This window comes from Canis aureus, chromosome 11 (genome assembly GCF_053574225.1).
Source record: "Canis aureus isolate CA01 chromosome 11, VMU_Caureus_v.1.0, whole genome shotgun sequence".
In the NCBI taxonomy this organism is placed as follows: Eukaryota; Metazoa; Chordata; class Mammalia; order Carnivora; family Canidae; genus Canis; species Canis aureus.
Genome location: NC_135621.1, coordinates 46,331,002 through 46,350,881, shown reverse-complemented (window position 1 = coordinate 46,350,881; position 19,880 = coordinate 46,331,002). Strand labels below are relative to the sequence as shown.

Here is a 19,880-nt window from a genome sequence, read left to right as displayed (position 1 = left end):
TTTCTTTTCTTTAATAATCTATATACCCAACATGGGGCTTGAACTCACAACCCTGAGATCAAGAGTCACATGCTCTACCAACTGAGCCAGCTAGGCACCCTCATTATATGTCTCTTAAAAAAGACCTAGTCTCTTTCAGTAACTTCTCTATTAGAAATTGTCACCTAGTCTATATTTTTTACTGGCCTGCAGGATACTCTACCTCTTTCTTCATTGATTTTTTTTTTTTTTTAAATCTAGCACACATATATTTGCTCCTTTCTCTGTTACCATTGTGGGTATGTATACCATATTCAACACTGTGATCTCTGAGTTTTGTTTTTGCTTTTGTTTTTTTACTTCTAAGGAATATAACCCAGGCTTCTTGTCACCCCTGATACCTTAAACTCTAAAGTTCTTCCTTTTAATTATACAGTAGACCCTTGAATAGTGGGTTTGAACTGCATTGTTTCAATTATATGTAGATGTTTTACAGTGCTATAAATTTATTTTCTCTTAAAATTTTTAAATAACATTTTTTCTAGCTTTATTGTAAGAATACAGTAATACATACGAAAGATGTCTTGACGGTTATTAGTAAGGCTTCTGGTCAGTAAGCTACCAATTAAGTTTTTGGGAAGTCAAAAGTTATATGTAGATTTTCAACTGTGCCATGGCTAGCATCTCTGACCCCGTTATTCAGGTGTCAGCTGTACTTCCATCCTCTCCCGTTAAATTAAGCCCATGGCACTTTTCTAAACCCTTAACTCTCCAGATCTCTTGCTGCACCTCTCTTCCTACCCAACCCTGAATTATTTCAAGTATTCTTTCTTACCACATTCTCATTTGCTTTTCTCTCTTGACCTACAATGGCCAATATTTTATTGTTATGATTCCATCAATTGATTTTTCATTCCTATCATACCCAGATGACAGGAAATTCACATAATCATGCAGATGAACCCAATTTCATATTTATAGTTTTCAATTTATATTTATTCTCTATTGATGTTAGATTCAACCCCTCTCCATTGACTCCCTCATCCTTCAGGGGCCTTGTTCATAAATGTTTCCACTTTTCTTAAACTTGGAACTCCACTTCTTTTGTCACAAAACTTGACTCAATTTGACAGTGTAGGCTTTCATAAATGAGCTCCTTCAGCACCTTATTTCCTCTCAACAGATCTCATTCTCTAACACTTTTTCCTTAAGGTTAACTCCTCTTGTACCTGTATCTGTGTCCTTTCCAACCTGTTTGGGCCTTGTGCTATTAAATATTTATCTTTTTGGGGCACCCAGGTGGCTCAGTGGTTGAGCGTCTGCCTTAGGCTCAGGTCATGATCCCGGGGTCATGGGATCAAGTACTGCATTAGTCTCCCCACAGGGAGCCTGCTTCTCCCTCTGCCTATGTCTCTGCCTCTGTGTGTCTCTCATGAATAAATAAAATCTTAAAAAAATAAATATCTTTTTTATCTTACATTTTTCTCTCCACTCAATGGATCCTTATGCATAGTGTGAACAAATATGCTCATGTCTCTTCTTTCCCCAAAACCCCTGCTGAAGGTTTTGCTGTGTCTCTACATCTCTTATAGAAGAAATTGCCAAACTTCTTCAAAGAGTAACATCACAGGAACCAGTTTGTGTCTCCACAGTTCATTCATATACTCCTCTGATTTCTACAGTATTTACTGTGTGTTTTATGAGTGCCTACTATGTGCCAGGTACTTTGAATTGTTGGATGTTCATGGTGAGTGAGACATGATTACTGACCTCAGGAACTGACAGTTTGGTCTACTGGCTTTTAAACTCCTTAAAAACTAGAGTAAAAAAAAAAAAAAAAAAAAAAAATATATATATATATATATATATATATATATATATATATATATATACACACACATATATATAGTACTAGCATAGATATCATCTATACCTAAAAGGAATACTTACCATATACTATTCACTTACTTGACATACTTGATTTTTACTTCATCTTTTAAAAATTATCACTCACTAATAGGTCAAGACTGGAGTTGCCTAATAGGAAATGTAGACAAATTAGTATGTAATTATAAAGCAAGGAAAGCCTAGGTAGTTATAACAGACAATAATATGGGCTACCTAGCTAGAGCTATCAGACAATACTGAAATGGAGACCTGAAGAACGAGAAGAAAGCAGCCAAGCAGAGCGAAGTGGGGAGTATTTCCAGTTTTATTAGTTATCTATTGCCACTTAACAAACCACTCCAAAACTTAGTGGCTTAAAACATTTATTCACAAATCTGCAATTTGAGCTTTGATGGGGATAGCGCATATGATCCAGTGGCATTAGCGAGGGCAGCTTAAAGGGCTGGAAATAACTTGCTACAGGATGGCTCATATGGCTGGCAAACGTGCTGGCAATTGGCTGGAAGCTCAGCTGGAGCTATGGGTTGAGGGCTTCAATTCCTTTCCACTTGGGCCTAATCAAGGCTGCCTGAACTCCCTCACAGCATGGTAGCTGGATTCCCAGAAAAAGTGACTAAAGAAAGCCCAACAGAAACCATGTCCTCTTAAAACCTTATCTTGGAAGCAACTTGTATAGTCACACATGCATCCAAATCCAAGAGGAGAGAACATCGATAGCACCTCTCTCCATGGGAAGTATGTCAAAGTTATTATAAAAATTATTACTGGGTCTGGGGGATCTTATTGAAGCCATTTTTGTAAAGTATAATCTACCACACAACAGCATACAGGAAGCTCTCAAGTGGGTAAAAGCTAGGTTATTGATGGTGTCAAAGGAAGTATAGGCAAACTGAAGTGTGGGAACAAGGGGAGAATGGAGCAAGATGAGGATGAAGAGACCAGATCCGGTAGGGACAGATAGCCCAAGATCTTATTTTAAGTGCAGTGATACTGCAGTTTTCACTTTTTGTTTGTCTTTTAAAGATTTTATTTATTCATGAGAGAGAGGCAGAGACATAGGCAGAGGGAGAAACAGGCTCCTCACAAGAAACCCGATGTGGGACTCAATCCCAGGACCCCAGGATCATGACCTGAGCGAAAGACAGACACTCAACCACTGAGCCACCCAGGTGCCCCACTGCGTTGTTATAAAGCCTATTGTCTGCTCTGTGGAGAATGGATTGGAGTGAGAGAAGACAGGAAGCAGAAAGCCATTTGGGAGATAACTGCAGGAACCCCAGCAGAGGTGATGCTGGCAGTAGCCATGGAAAGATGCTGACATTATGTTAAGCACTTGTCAAAAATTAAGGACGACTTCCATTTTCGGGGCAACGTTTAATTCTGATTTATTGGAACAAAGCAGTATATATTAATCTGCTAGAGCTGTCATAACAAAATACCACAAGTTAGGTGGCTTAAATAATAAAAATATATTTTCTCAGTCCTGGAGGCCAGGAAGTCCAAGATCAAACCCAAGCCTGGTGTGTTTAGTGTCTCCTGGGGCCTCTCACCTTGGCATGCAGATAGCTGCCTTCTACCTGTGTCCTCACATGGTCTTTTTGTTATTGGGAAGAGGACTAGTTCCAAACTCGCCACTCGAAAGCCAATATTCAAGAGACAAGTGTTGGTTGCAAATGAAATGTTGCTTTATTCAGGAAGTTAGCAACTTGGGAAAATGGCAGATTAATGTCTCAAAGACCATCTTCCCTGTCCAGGGGAAGCAGATTTTTAAAAGGGAAGGTGCAGGGAATGGTGAGGGGTCTATGTGCGGAACTTGGTACTCAGAAATTAATCATCTGTTCTCGAAAAATCTTCCAGAATCCTCTGCTCTACCAACAATCAAGGCTCCTAGGTGTCTCTCAGTAAAGCATGTCCCTGCAGCCCAACAAGCCATGTCCTGGCAAAGCAGTCTGGACCCGTGCCCCTGTACCAGGAATCAAGGCTCCCAGACATCTCTTATCAAGGATGCCATGACCAGTGGTGGCTGTTTGAGTGTGATCAGGCCTTATCTTCTGGAAAGTCCGGTTCTTTGTTCCTCAAGGCCAGCACTTCACAGAATCTCAAGGGAAGTAGGTTAGTACTGTTATAAACTGAGATTTAGGTCAGCAAGCAAGGAGGGCATAAGTTGGAAGCACGTTAACACTTAAGACCAATTAGGGTACTGTTAAATTTTCTCTGAGTGTGCATATGTGTCAAAATGTCCACTTTTTAAAAAATATTTATTTATTCATGAGAAACAGAGAGGCAGAGACACAGGTGAGAGAGAAGCAGGCTCCATGCAGGGAACCTGACGTGGGACTCGATCCTGGGTCTTGAGGATCACGCCCTGGGCTGAAGGCAGCACTAAATGGCTGAGCCACCCAGGCTGCTCAAAATGTCCACTTCTTATAAGGACATCAATCTTACTGGATTAGGGTCCACTCTAAAGACATCATTTTAACTTTATAACTCTTTGAAGACCTTGTCTCCAAATACAGTTACATTCTGAGGTACTATAGGTTAGGATTTTAACATGTGAATTTAGCTCTTATGAGTTCTTGTCTTGTACCTGAGTAGATCCAGATCTCATCCCCCCCCTTTTTTTTTGTGAAGAAGGGGAGGGGCAGGAGTGGACAAACAGGGTTTCACCTGCAACTGGTTTTCTCAAAGCAGAAGTGGAGTAAGTGGAGGGAATTTTACTTTTTTTTTTTTTTTTTTAAGATTTTATTTCTTTATTCATGAGAGACACAGAGAGAGAGAGGCAGAGACATAGGCAGAGGGAGAAGCAGGTTCCCTCTGGGGAGCCTGATAAAGGACTGGATCCCAGGACCCCGGAACATGCCCTGAGCTAAAGGCAGATGCTCAATCACTGAGCCACCCAAGCGCCCTGGGATTTTGCTTTTCAAGTGACTCCTGAGACAAACACAAATGACAGTCTAACTGTTCTTCATTTGAGGCAGGATTCACAGGCAGGTCCTTCTGTTCTTCTACAGTAATATTAAACGGCAAATAAACAATTTGAAGAGATTTCTCATGGACATATTTTTTAAGCATTACATTTGCTGTGTGCAAGTTACTTTCCAAGAAAGGTATCCTGATAGGATATGCTTTGGGGCAATAAAGCACTCCTGATTTTCTGATACCATTTGTTTCTCAAGAGCGAGGATACCATCAGGTGAAAGGTGTTAAGGGCTTTGGGTTCCAAAAGGGCAATTTAACAAGCATCACCTGAATAGAAAAGGTATGTTTTGCAGCTGGAGCCCGCAGAATTTTCTGATTGTTTCCATATGGGGTTCAAGGAGAATGAGGAATCAAAAATGAATCCTAGATTTCTTATTTGAGCAACTGGATGAATGGGAGTAAGTACAAGGAGTGGGGGAGTGTGTTTCCAAAGTTCAGTTGCAGCATCCTATATTTGAAATGCCTGTGTGCTTCTGAGATGCCACAGGAAATGCCAAATAGGCAGCTGAATATATGAGATCACAGCTCCAAGGAAAAGTTTTGGCTTATTTTATATATTTAGGAGTTGACAGCATATACATAGAATTTTAAGTCATGAAAATGGATAACTGTGAACTTTTATAATTCATTTAAAGCTTAAAGTGTTTAGCACCTGAGTCACCTCCACCTTATAAACTTTGCTGTGAGGTCAAACCTGGTTTGTTGGAGAGGTCATCAGGAGGATGTGATGCCAGTTGACCCCTGAACTGAATATGGGCAATTGGAGGCTCTTTACACCCTCCCCTGCCCTTAGAATGTGTACCCACTGCTCCAACATTAGGAGCCACTTCAAAAATTCAGCCTTGAGAGACTAATATGATCCTGAGACTATCTGGATTGTACATGTGACTTGAATTCCATCAAAGCCTCTATGAACTCTTGAGATTCTGCAAGCATGTGTAGAATCTTGTAGTCACCCAAGAAAAGCCTTATATGTAAGTTCCCTTGGTTATTAAACCCCACCCTCCAATCTGGAATGGTCTGCCTCTTTTTTCATTCTTTCCTTGCACTGAGTTTATGAAGGCCAGTTTTGAATTTCACCTGGGGAACTCCAGAGGTTGCAAACCAACAACACTCTCCTCTGTGGAAACTGAAATTTCCACTGTACTCTTTTCCTACCTAGCCTCTCTTGAATCTAGGGTAAGGGCATATGTCTTAGGTTCTGCCAATCAGATGTACTTGCTTCAGAATCTGAATGCATCATGACAGAGAACATGGGATGGTGAAAACACTTCTCTGGCAGTAGTACCAGGAGCCTGAATTTCTAGGAGTAGCAAGGCACTGAGAGTGGCAGTGTACTGTCTGATAATTTAAGTGACAGAAGTGGTAATAAGACTACTGAGTCCAGGTCTTGCCTTGGGATCAGCAGTGGTACCATCTGATTAGTTCTGTGTTGTGATCTAGATGTGGTTTTTTTTGCTGCATAACTTCCAAGGCCAAGTCTGTACCTCGGTGGTGATGGCCTGAACTACCCACTATCTTTATAATCTCTTTTTTGCTTATATCAAGTAAGAGCAGTTCCTGTTGCTTTTCACTAAGAAATTACTAATCACTTGGGGGAGAGCGCAAATTAAAAAAAAATGTTACTACTTAGTATATGACTTAACACCACTATTTAAGAGACAGGATGGAGGAGAAGGAAAATATGTTTCATGGTATTTGAGAATTTCAAGAAGGGAGTGGCCCTCTTGGTCAAATACTTCTGAAAGTCAGGTAATATGAAGGTTAAGAAGCACTCACTGATGGAAGTCATTGTTGACTTTGATAAGAGCAATTTCAGTGGAGTGACTGGGTAGCCTGATTGAAGTGAGTTGAAATATGAATAGGGAGATGAGGTAATTGGAAAAAATTGTATAAAGAACTTCAAGAAGTTTGTTCATTAAAAACAAAGAAATAGGGTGGGTGGTATCTGGCTAGGAATGTCTATACTGGCAGAAACAATGCAGCAAAGGGAGTCATGGCTAAAAGGACAAATTCCTTGGTGAGGCAGTGAGGCTAACAGAGGTAAGATTGAGTTCACTTCCTGAAAGTTTGGCTATCTTCCATATATATTAGTACTATTAACCCTTTCTCTATATACTATAAATTTGATCTCGTGTTAACTTTTTATCATTTTTTTTAACTTTTTATCATTTTTAATCAAATTTTCAATACTTACATGATCAGATCTTTTGCCTTTTCCTTGATAATTCCTGGGTTTTGTGTTATACTTAGTACATTTAGTGGAGTTATACTTAGTACATTTAGTGGAGTTATACTTAGTACATTTAGTGGAGTTAAAAAAAATTTTTTTTATTTAATTAGCTCTAATAGAATAACTATGTGAGGTAGAAATCTAATGTTTTTTCCAAACATTTATTGAATAATCTACTCTTTCCCCACTAATATGAACCATACCTTTGTAGTGCATTAAGGACCCATACAAAAAAAAAAAAAGGACCCATACACACATTCACTTACTCTCTTTTTTTTTTTTTACATTCACTTACTCTCTCAGATATTTTCAGACTCCTTATTCTATCCCACTGATTTGTCCATTCTTATGCCCATACGCCCATACATTTAAAAAATAGTATATAGTACTATATATATATATATAGTATATAGTATATATATATAGTAACTTTATATATAAAAGTACTTTATACTAGATATTTATAGTATATATTTATATACTATATATTTATATAAATTATATTTAATTTACTATATATTTATATAAATTTTTATATATACTGTATATAAGTTTATATAAATATAACTATATTTATACATAAATATAACTATATTTATACTATATATTTATATATATAAAGTACTATAGTATATAGTGTGTGTGTGTATATATATATATATATATATATATATATATAGTAACTTTATGTCTTTATAGCTGGTCAGGCAAGTTTCCTAGCATTAGTCTCTGTCAATTAATTTATAAAATTAACTTAGGGAGAAATGATATTTTATTAAGCTTTCCCATCCAAGAATATAATTTGTCTTTCCCTACTTTCCTTTTACAATCCTCCATAAAGTTTAGTTTACTCACAGAGTTCTTGCACATTTCTTGATGTATTTAATAAGTAACTTGCATCTAGTAGTCTTCTGATGTTCTAATTGGATCTGGGGATAGATTTCAAATATATAGAATAATGGATAGCATTATTGCTTTATCCATTATTATAAATAATGGATAGGCACTTTTCCTTAAATATCAATATCTCTTAGGCAGGATTCCTATATGGGTTGAATAAAAGTTAATTTCACAGGGTTGTGGACTGCTGAATCTCTACAGTGATAGATACATATGCTCTAAAAGAAATCAGAGTGGTTATTTTACAATGAAAATAAGGAGGTCTAATACATGTTCTCACCTGAATGAAAAGCCTCTCTACTTCCACATGCTGATAGGTACCTGGCAAAATAAGCTACGATACTTTGCAGAAAATTAACTTCTGATTAGGTCCAATACTTGCTCTCCTGAGACCCTGAATTTCCATATAACCAAGCTTGGCACACTGGTTTGAGTCTTTTCAGGTTCAGCATTACCAGCACCTGAACCTGAAAACATTAATGAAAAAAATTAGGAACTTTTCCGGAATCCCTTCTTGGTCTTTTATGCCAATTTAGTCAGGTGGCTCCCAGAGGTAGAACATAAAGCTGGTGTTCAAGTCACCCAGGACCACTCTGCCCAATCTTATTCCCATGGCTTCTACCTGGCTTTGGTCCTTTCATACTATTTAATCTTGAATGTAATCTTCAGTCTTCTCCAGATGTGATGTTTTATGTGTACTCCCTAACACTAATACTTCTCTTTCCCTCCACAGACTGACTTAGCTTATTCTTTAAGCTTCCAGACTGCTCGTTACCTCTACCTTTATTCCCAACCCCAACCTATCTCCATGGAACCTAGTCTTCGTCCCCAACCACTCAACTGGCATCTGGATGGATGCCAAAACAGTTGATCTTAAACTGCAAGGCTTTACAAATGTGCCAACCAAGACTGAATAAGCTGTAAAATGTACCTGTGTAACTAAGCAGGTTGGTTTACCTTTACGGAGTTAGGTAATATTAGATAAATGAATGTTGGTAAATTTCTACCAGGGACACTTGTTATAAAATTAACATTTTTTTTCTCCTGGTTATTAGAAGCACAAGCCCATCTGTCTCTTAAAAGAATATTCTAATCCATGATTTTTCTTCCTGGACTCTAAATTCCCAGGGGCAAAATGAACATTGAATTCATCTTCATAATAGGTGCTTATTATTTATTGATCCATTCTCCAACAGTCAAATAAGAGAAAAGCTAGTAAAATGTTTAAATTAACCTTGTGACTAGAAATACCTAAATCTACTAAATAATGTATTTATAAAAATATTTAGGTTTGGTTACATAACTGAACAATGGATCCATAAGTTAGAAATATAAAAATTTATTGTTAAATTCATAATTATAGGAATGATCTGTCCAAAGTAAAAACAACAACAAAATCAATATTAACTTAAAATAGAAATATATAATACAAATTAGGTGACTACCCGTCATATTTTTTTTGTGTGCTTATTATGAAAAATGTCCACTGTGGTTTCATGACATGGTCTTAAGTCAAAATCACAATTTCCAAGGGAAAATCGACTCTAAGAAGAGAAGAAAAGAGGTTTTTTTTTTTTTTTAACAACAAAAAAGCCCAAAGCCAGTTTATTAAAATGACACAAAAAGAGTGCAACATACTCACTCTTAAGACTATATCCTACCTGTGGTTTCTTAAAATAATCGAGTCCCCTTCCAATCTTAATCATCCAACCATTGTTAAACCTATTGAAATAGTATACAGTATTATATTCTAGACAGTTGAGTCAGACAATTATCAAAGATATAGTGCAAGTATCAGCAACATTTCCTCATAACAAAGAAAATCACTTTCGGCAGCAGCACGAGTTGAACCAAACCGAGGGTTACTCATGGGCTATGTTTCCAATGAAATGAAACATCTAAAGAAACCATTAGTTGATTTGATTAGCTGGTAACAAGTTTAACAATTAAATTAAATCTTATTCTTGAATTTCAGATTTCTGATAAAACTTTCCTGTTCTACGAAGTGTATTCAGGCAGACTACAGAGTATTGCAGCGGTTCCCCTACCTAGAGATGGAGGACATAAGGAAGAAGAGCTCTGGATCCCAACCTCTGCTTCAACAATAGCACTGCATTTAGGTTATGCTTAAGTTTTCATTAAAACTAAGGGTGCAGTACTCTAAACATATAAAAGCCACAAACATATTACTAAGATACCTGCATATGCTGTTTCCTTGTAGACACTATAGCATATTGTCACACCTATGTGATTATTTAATAAACAAGAAAAACTAAACTCATCAAAATATTAAATATTATTACCAGAAAAATTATCCCAATACCATAACACTATATGTATAATTGAACAGAAAAGCAACAGAACACATAAACTCTAATCCATTAGGAAACATGAAACTCAGACATAATAAGCCAGATTTTTTTCCTCGAAAGTGAAAAGATACTAAAATTAATCTTTACTTAACATTTTAATAAATTGAATATTTATATGTAATTATGTAAAACTTATTAAAAGAAAAATATTTTCAACTGCATAAAAATTAAAATATTGCTATACACTAACCTAATTTCTCGGTCATGTACTGAAGAAGAATATTTTAATTCCAACAGCACTCCATGATCTTGGAGTGACTTTTTTATTTCTTGCAGGCCACTACTTTGCTGCTGTTTCCCACTACCCTGTAAATAGGAAAGATACAATTTTCTGTTCAGTTACTAATATTTTAAATTATCATTAAGCTATGCAATGTATATCATAGAATGAATTAAAATGGAAAAGATTCTATACTAGTTTCAAAGTCTATTATCTCAAAGAAGCAACCAGAGCATAAAGCAGTTTAACAGCAATTGTTTTTATCAAAATTTTTTTCTAACGTGTACATAACACAACTCTGTCCCATCTCCTAAAAGGTATTTTAGTAATGCTATTTATTTTTAAGATTTCATTTATTTATTCATGAGAGACACACAGAAAGAGGCAGAGACACAGGCAGAGGGAGAAGCAGGCTCCCTCTGGGGAGCCCGATGCGGGACTCCATCCCAGAACCCCGGATCACAACCCAAGCAGAAGGCAGATGCTCAATGACCGAGCCACCCAGGTACCCCTAGTAATGCTACTTAGTTATTCAGATGGAACTGCTTTCTTTTCAAGTTAATCCTAGAAATCTGGTTTATTTAGGAGCATTCCTATTTAAGTCAAAATCAAGATAGAGATGCTATTATGCTATGATCCACCAGAAGGCCAATACTATATAATCATTGGTAAAGAAGAGATAAAACTGTCAATAGTGCAAACATGTGATCATATCCTGGAACATCCAAGAGACTAAACTGACAAACTATTTGAATCAAAGAGCTTAGCAAAGTGGCCCAATGCGAGGTACAACAAAATCAGAAAAAAAATCAACAGCATTGTTTGGAAGGAAGGTATTTTAGTCCTGTAGTTAGATAATCCCGAAGAAATAGTTCTAGCGGAAGCAGTGTCCACATTTTCCTTGCTCAAACTACATCTTGTATCTGAATAAAGTGAATGAAGAAAAAGTAAATGCAGAAACAGTAAATGCTTCCAGATACCTACTTCATCCAGAGATGTGAGAAGATGAATAGTTTTTACTTTACATGGTTTCTTAATAAGCATCTCACAAAATCGAAGAAAGTTATATAGCTGAAAGACATCAGGATAGGTTATTACTAACTCATACAGTTTAAATAACATTTCATCATATTTTTGTACATTTCACCTACCTGATGAATCTGTCTAATGTAAGGATCTTGTATCCAAACTTCTGTAACTGTTTCATTAAGGTATTGTTGAAAAAGTGACTCATAACTGAAACCAGTTGCATTCTCTTCTATTTTAATCTGCATATGATATTTTCCATCTACAAAACACAATTTCAATAATATAACCAATGACCATTTATATTCCTTTTACACATATTTACATACAGTGATTAATCAGGATCTGATACAAGTTAATTTTTTTAACTCCTCCACTCAGCAAATATTTCTGAATACCTACTACATATATATGAGGCACAAAGCAAGATGCTACACATACAGAGATAAATAAGGCAAACAATCCCATAAGTGATTTTTATCTTCATGGAGGCCAAGTGGGAAAGTCCAGAGATTTCTTGGAACAGGTTCTTGGGTCAAATCCTACAGACCAGGCAGTTTATCTAAGAGAAGCCCATATGTATAATGATAGCTGATACTCTGTCATCGTGAATAGAACAATAAGCTAGAACTCCAGAGCTTCCTTGTCCTTCCCTTCAGATTTTAGTCTTTTTTATGTTCCTGCAATTTAATAGCTAAAGTATTAAACGTATAAATGCAGTACTATGTGGAATTTTGAAGTCTCTAAGGAAGAACTTATAGAATATTTTAAGCAGAAACTTATAGCACTTCTTAACGACCCAAGCCAAAGACTAGGATCCCACAGGATCAGTAAGATAGTTCCATTGCTTTTGTTCATTCGAAATGAATAATTATTGAATTAGTTATCAAAGACCTTTAAGTTTTTTAAAAATATGACCTCTAATGGTAGTTCCTAATTTACATGATTGTTATATATTTAAAGTTTGTTTAAAGACCAGTAGTTTGATTCTATTCCTAATATTTCCCCAAATATGTTAGCAACTATGTATCAGTTTTCAAGCCAAGCTAACCACATAGGCTAATTTAACCCAATGTATTCAAGCCACAATGCTGATGGTACTATATTTTATCAAGGTTCTTTTTTTTTTTAATCAAGGTTTTAAAAGGAAGTTTCATTGTACATTTAAATTTAGGGTAAAGTAAATACTTTTTATTCCCACCCAACAGAGGAGCTCCGGCAGGGGAGTACCCAGGGTATGCGCTCATACAGAATACTAGGAAGAGGTGGGGGAGGACCATATAAGAACAGTGAGGAAGAGCAGCTGAGGGCTGGAAGCACTGGTGGGTTTTTATATATATATATATATTTTTTTTTTAAGATTTTATTTATTTATATATTTATTTATTTATTTATTTATTTAAAGAGAGTAGCGAGTGGGGAGGGGCAGAGGAAGAGAGACAATCTTAAGCAGACTGTGCTGCCTGCGAGCAGAGCCCAATACAGGTTCGATCTCATGATCCATGAGATCATGGCCTGAGCTGAAACCAAGAGTCAGACACTTACCTGACTGAGCCACCCAGGTGCCCCTGGAGACACTGGCTTTTTGAGGGCAGTAGTAACTTTGGCTAACAAAAGCAGGTATGCCAGGCAAAAGTGGTGATGATCATTTATAGGTAGATGTTTGTAAACTGCATACTCATGAGTAGAAAACTAATAATAAGTAGGGAAGGACACCTATGGCATCTCCAGTCATTAGGAATACTTAACTCCTGGAATGTTTTGATTCACAGCAAAATCCTAAAGAAGTCCCAGGAGTTTCTTTAGCTACTTCAACATTTTGTTCATTTTCTAAAGGAAAATAGAAATAAAATACAAGATTTACATTCCCTATTTCTGTGCAGTATTATTTCAACTTTAGTTCACACATTACCTTCATGGGGATCTGTGAACTTAAAACAGCATGCAGAGTTCTGCAGTATGTATAGCTTTCATCAGATTCTCAAGAGGATATGTGAAAACCACCTCCCCACTGCAGGGTCCCCCCCCAAAAAGGTTAAGAATAACTTATGTATAGGGAAGTGGAAATGCAGAATAAACCAGTAGGCTCCCAGGGATAAATGGTCCAGACCACAGAGTTCCAAAAGGCAGAGCCAGAAACATTGGATGAAATGAGCTTTGTCACAATAACTTATGGACACGTTCTGTAAATTAGCCTCTTTACCTTCTTTTTCTTGATCCAAGTATTTCTTTACTATTTCTGCTTTATCCATGTAGCCAGAAATTTGTTTTCGGAGATTACGTTTCTTTGTATCATCTTTGGTACCTACAAATTAAAAAATACATTCTCAAATTTCCAAATAGTTTTTCTATTTAGTACAGGCATTATTTCCAGTTTCTCAAGTTTTCCACAAATTTCCTATCCTTTTTTTATTTTATTTTTTTCAAATTTCCTATCCTTAAGCATGGTTTGCCTCAGTCCTAAAATACACTAATGTGCTCATATTTGGCTTGATCATGCAAGACCTTCATTTTTACACTAAGCATCTGGAACAGCTTTATTGAGTGGAGACTCTGCCACTGTGTCTCACAGCTGGGGACATCAAATTTGGTGAGGTGACAAAGGTGGCTTATTACATGTCAAACCTGAGTCTAAGAATTGTTTTGTCGTAATCAACCACAAGTCTGAAATCTTAGCATAATCAAAACATAGCAAACAACATTTATCTTTTTTTTTTTAAGATTTTATTTATTTATTCATCACACACACACACACACACACACACACACACACACACAGAGGCAGAGACACAGGCAGAGGGAGAAGCAGGCTCCGTGCAAAGAGCCTGACGTGGGACTCGATTCCGGGTCTCCAGGATCAGGCCCTGGGCCGAAGGCAGTGCTAAACCACTGAGCCACCGGGCTGTCCCAACACTTATCTTTCTTACACAAAACCAGTTTCTCTTCTAGACTTTCTGGTTATAGTTTATGTTCAATTATTTTCCCAGCCATCTCAAAAATGTAAGGTATTTTTTTTAATATACATTATCAGTAAAATCTTACCTAAGCCCTAACCCCCAAACCCAATCGGTCACCAAATCACTTCTGGTTTCTTCATTCCTCCCTTTTGATATTGCTTATATCAAACTCCCATTAAAATATATTTTATTTAGAATTTTGTATTTATAGAAAAATTGCAATAATGGTACAGCATCCTTTCACCCAGACTCCCCTAATACTAATATATAAATATAGTACAATTATCAGAGTTAGGAAATTAACACTGATACAACACTACTAACTCATCTACAAACCTTGTATTCCACCAATTGTCCCACTAAAGAAAGTTTCTTTTCTGGTCCAGGATCTTACACAGCATATACTTATCATGTCTTCTTAGTGTCCTCTCCTCCAATCTGTATAGGTTCTTGGCCTCTCTCCACCTTTTATGATTTTGACATTTGAGGAAAACAGGGCTCAGTTATTTTGTAGGATGTCTCTCATTTGGAACTATTGATGTTTTCTCATGATTAGATTGAGGTTACACATTTTTAGCACAAAAATCATCATCAAAGCAGGCCCTTCTCAGTGGGTACATGATGTCAATATGTGTTACTACTGGTGACATTAACTTTCATCATGTGGTAATCGAAGATTTCTCCACTGTAAAATCACTATTTTGTCCCTTCTAAATGATATCTTCTTGTGGGAAGATACCCTGTTTCTCATCACTTTTATCCACTAATTTTAGCACCCATTGATGGTCCTTGCCTGCAACAACTATCACTAGAGTGTCTGTCAAACAGAGATTTCCTATTCTATCATTTAATTTATAAATTTGGAATGCGGGACGCGTGAGTGGCTCAGCAGTTGAGTGTCTGCCTTTGGTTCAGAGCGTGATCCCAGAGATCCAGGATCAAGTCTCACATCGGGCTTGCTGCATAAGCCTGCTTCTCCCTCTACCTATGTCTCTGCCTTCTCTCTGTGTCTCTCATGAATAAATAAAATCTTAAAAATAAATAAATAAATAAACTTGGAATGCTACTGTAAAGAAGAGCTATCCCTCCTCCCATCTACTTATTTATTCGATGATCAATTTATATCAATATGGACTCATGCATATTTATTTTAGTCTGTGGGTTGTAATCCAATACTATTGTTTTTTTATTTAAATTCCAGTTAGTTAACACACATTGTAATATTACTTTCTGGTTATAATATAGTAATTCAACACTTCCATACATCACCCACTACTCATCACAAGTGGGCTTCTTAATCCCCATCACCTATTTCACCCATCCCTCCATCAGTTTGTTCTCTATAGTTATGAATCTATTTCTTGGTTTGCCTCTCTTTTTCTCTTTGCTCATTTGCTTCTTAAATTCTACATATGAGTGAAATCATATGGTATTTCTCTGACTTATTTCACTTAGCATAATACTCTCTAGCACCATCGATGTCATTGCAAATGGCAATACTATTATTTTCTTGTTCTAATTTTATCAGCTTTGGCTTTGACAGCTCCTTCATGTTGGCCCCTGTCCTTTCTTTTTTTAATTTTTTATTTATTTATGATAGTCACAGAGAGACAGAGAGAGAGAGAGAGAGAGAGAGAGACAGGCAGAGGGAGAAGCAGGCTCCATGCACCGGGAGCCCAACGTGGGATTCGATCCTGGGTCTCCAGGGTCGCGCCCTGGGCCAAAGGCAGGCGCTAAACCGCTGTGCCACCCAGGGATCCTTGGCCCCTGTCCTTTAGAAGACTCCTCAAATTTTGATCACTTCCTTGCTTTCTGGTGCAAAATGTTTTCAACTCATCTTGTGTTTTCCCTGCCCCAGCCCTGGAATCAACCATTTTTCCAAGAACCCCTGGTTCCTTTGTTGGAGAATGGTATGAAGAAATCCAATTCTGGGTGCCAAGTGTACTTGTTGCCACTAGGAAAGTCCTGTCACTACTTCTAGGCTCTTTCAATCAACATGGCTAGAAAATATACGTAGGGTTACTAACATATATATACATCTTCATTTATTTCTGTCTATTCAACTGTGTGTGTGTGTGTGTGTGTATATATATATATATATTTTTTTTTTTTTTAATTTAAACCACAAGTTCATGATGGTAACTTTGATCCCATAGGGTTCATTCTAGCCCTCCTGCTCTCCTTATGTGTAACTTCTTTTATTTTTTTTTAATTTTTTTTTTATTTATTTATGATAGTCACACAGAGAGAGAGAGAGAGAGAGAGGCAGAGACATAGGCAGAGGGAGAAGCAGGCTCCATGCACCAGGAGCCCGACGTGGGATTCAATCCCGGGTCTCCAGGATCACGCCCTGGGCCAAAGGTAGGCGCTAAACCGCTGCGCCACCCAGGGATCCCAGTGTAACTTCTTTTATTAACCACAGTATATGTACTGGCTTGTTCAAGCCTAGTACAGACACGATTGTCCTCTCTTATTCAAGTTGGAGGAAAGACAACAAGAAAAGTAAATCAGGTAAGTATGTATGTTAGATTGTGGTAAGTGTTATTAAATAAAATAAAACAAGGAAGAAGGATAAGGGAGTCCTAGGATGAGGCTGCAATTTTACATAGGAGGTCAGGGAAGGCCTCACAGAGAAAGTAATATTTGTATAAAGAGGGAGTATGCTATAAAAATACAAATACTTGAGAGGAGAAGAGCATATTCCTTATAGAGACAAGTCCTGACATGCAACTTTAACTACACCAATCTTTTGTAAAAACTTTAATTTTTTTTTTTTTTTTTTTTTTTTTTGTAAAAACTTTAAATGGTTTCTCCTCATCTATGGAATGAGTTAAAATCTGGCGGTCAAGGCCATCCACTCTGTGTTCCAAGACTCACTCTATCTTTAAACTTAACTTCTCACTCTTTCTCTATAGACACATGCTGGAACCAACTTATTTAATAAAACAGCACAGACAGAATTTAAACACTTAGCTGAATTTCATTGCTGAAATTCTACTTACTCCTCCAAAGCCCCTGTCAAAAGCCACCTCCACTTTTCCTCCCCCAAATGACCTTTAACTGTCTAAATCTTCATTGCACTGGTCTATAACCCTCTCCTGGCACTTATTCCCTATATGGCGTTATTTGCATTTGTACCTTAATCTGTAAGATTATGTCACTGTCTCTATAACTTCTGTGGAATCAGGGAGCACACTGGAGCAAAACTGGATTCTCCGGATTCAGATTCCCAGAGTGCCAGAACTTGAGCAGCGCTCCACTTGACAACCCTAGAGCACCAGAATTTTAGCAATGCTCCATCTGATCAACACTGTACACTATCTCATTTTGGCAGTCAGTATACCAGAGTCTTTAAAGCCTTGGGTTCCAATTGTGACTCTACTAATTGTAGTGAGACTTAAAAGTTTAATTTTATGCTGCAAATGAGGGTAACATTACCTCCTACTTCATAGGGCAATTGTAGAGTGAAACAAGATTATGATTTTTTTTTAAAGACTGTATTTATTTATTCATGAGCCACGCAGAGAGAGACATAGGCAGAGGGAGAAGCAGGCTCCCTGTGGGGAGCCCGACGTGGGACTCGATCCCAGGACCCCAGGATCATGCCCTGAGCCAAAGACAGATGCTCACCCCTGAGCCACCCAGGCACCCCAAGATTATGATTTTGATGTACTCTGCACAGTGTCAGCACTCAACACTCATAATTAATTACTCCTATCACCATCATCACTATCATCATCAAACGGGCTCTCCCAAGATAGTTTTATAGTTTTTTTTTTTTAAGATTTTATTTTATTTGAGAGTGGGCGCTGGAGCATGAGTAGGGGTGAGGAGGGAGAAGCAGATTCCCCGCAAGCGTGAAATCCAATGCATGGCTCTATTCTTGAACCCCAAGATCATGACCTGAGCCACTCAGGCAGGTACCCGGTAGTTTTTATAGTTCTGACGAAAGCACTCACCCTTGAAGAGCGCCCTCTGCTGTTCTTTCAAGGCCTCTGTTAAAGGTACACATGAGAGATCTTAGGCCAGACTGGGAGCTCCACGGGTTGGGGGGCAGGGGCTAGTCTTAAACCAGTTTTATATAATACATATGTAGGGATCCCTGGGTGGCGCAGCGGTTTAGCGCCTGCCTTTGGCCCAGGGCGCGATCCTGAAGACTCGGGATCGAATCCCACGTCAAGCTCCCGGTGCATGGAGCCTGCTTCTCCCTCTGCCTCTCTCTCACTCTCTCTCTGTGTGACTATCATAAATAAAAATAAACGAATAAATAAATTATATAATACATATGTAACATATGTATTTAACATATAATATATAATTACTGAGTGTCTACTATGTGCCAAGGATTGTACTATTTGTTAGTGGTTATTTGGGTACTTCTCAACATTGAATAATTACACAACAGATAAAGTCTGGCTGCCCCATTCACAATACTATGATTTCTCACACCGATTTCAGTACACGCTGAAATTTCTCAATTTTTTTTTTTTTGCCGCTACGTGTTTTTATTGTTTACTTCTAACGAAAACGTCTACACAGAGAAGTAAAGATAATTGTGTAACGAACACCCTTATTACTCATCACATTGATTTAAGAATTGTTAGCATTCTGCCACATTTGCTCCAATTGTTTCTCTTCCTTAAAATTAAACTCAGATATCGTGACAAACTCTTTCCAAGACGCTCAAGTCTGCATCTCAAAAAATCAAAGGCAGTTTTCGAAAAAAACATACTGCTTAACAAAGTCAATAATTTGAGTGTTACCCAATCTCTATTCAAACGTTCCAAACTGATCCAGAAATGTCTCTTACATTTACGTTCAAAACTAGTCCTAGCAAGGCTTATATGTTACATTTTATTCTGTCTCTTAAAAATCTAGAGTACAGTTCCTCTTTTTTGATGACATCAACCTATCAAAGGCATAAACGAAACCAGTCCACTTGTTCTGTAGAATATCCGCCTTCTGTATTCGTATTTGCTTTCTCGTTGTGCACAAGGATTCTTAACTCCGCCCCAGGCACAGCGAGATCCAGTTCCTTTCATCTAGTCCTCTCTCCACGGCTCCCTGCTCACCTCTCAGGACCTGCATGAGCAGGTCAATCCCCTCCTGGTAACACACCAGGGCCTGCTGGTACCGGGAACCCGAGTCCAGTTCCATCGCCCGCTTTAACACCGTGAATGCAGCAATGCTCTGGGCATCCTGCTCCTTCCCGTACTTCGCCATAGTTCCGAAATCCCACCGGCCGGGAGCCCGCCCAGAACCCAGCCAGCCAGCAGCGCTTCCGGGAGTGATCACGTGACACCAGT

General features: G+C 37.7%; 1 protein-coding gene and 1 non-coding gene across 3 annotated transcripts; both read right to left on the bottom strand.

The window, feature by feature from the left end:
* Positions 1-23: 23 nt before the first annotated feature.
* Positions 24-96, bottom strand: TRNAK-CUU (transfer RNA lysine (anticodon CUU)). Its single transcript has one exon. It is a non-coding gene; the product is annotated as a tRNA-Lys (tRNA).
* Positions 97-7,778: 7,682 nt separating this feature from the next.
* On the bottom strand, positions 7,779-19,880 carry MITD1 (microtubule interacting and trafficking domain containing 1). Of its 2 annotated transcripts, none has more exons than XM_077915068.1 (7): positions 19,647-19,880; positions 13,821-13,922; positions 11,743-11,879; positions 11,576-11,662; positions 10,562-10,677; positions 9,661-9,721; positions 7,779-8,466 (listed from the first exon to the last, which is right to left on the bottom strand). In XM_077915068.1, the coding sequence occupies exons 1-7, from the start codon at positions 19,795-19,797 to the stop codon at positions 8,365-8,367; spliced, it is 756 nt and encodes a 251-aa protein (XP_077771194.1). In that variant the 5' UTR covers positions 19,798-19,880; the 3' UTR covers positions 7,779-8,364. The 2 variants fall into 2 exon arrangements, with proteins under 2 accessions (XP_077771194.1, XP_077771195.1); XM_077915069.1 differs by lacking the exon at positions 7,779-8,466 and adding an exon at positions 9,323-9,543.

Excerpts from the sequence above, each read along its gene's own strand:
- MITD1 (XM_077915068.1), bottom strand. The coding sequence starts at position 19,797 with ATGGCGAAGTACGGGAAGGAGCAGGATGCCCAGAGCATTGCTGCATTC. Across the intron at positions 13,923-19,646 it reads GCTCATGCAGGTCCTGAGAG|GTACCAAAGATGATACAAAG; the intron begins GTGAGCAGGGAG and ends TTTAATTTGTAG. Across the intron at positions 11,663-11,742 it reads ACATTAGACAGATTCATCAG|CTATATAACTTTCTTCGATT; the intron begins GTAGGTGAAATG and ends GATGTCTTTCAG.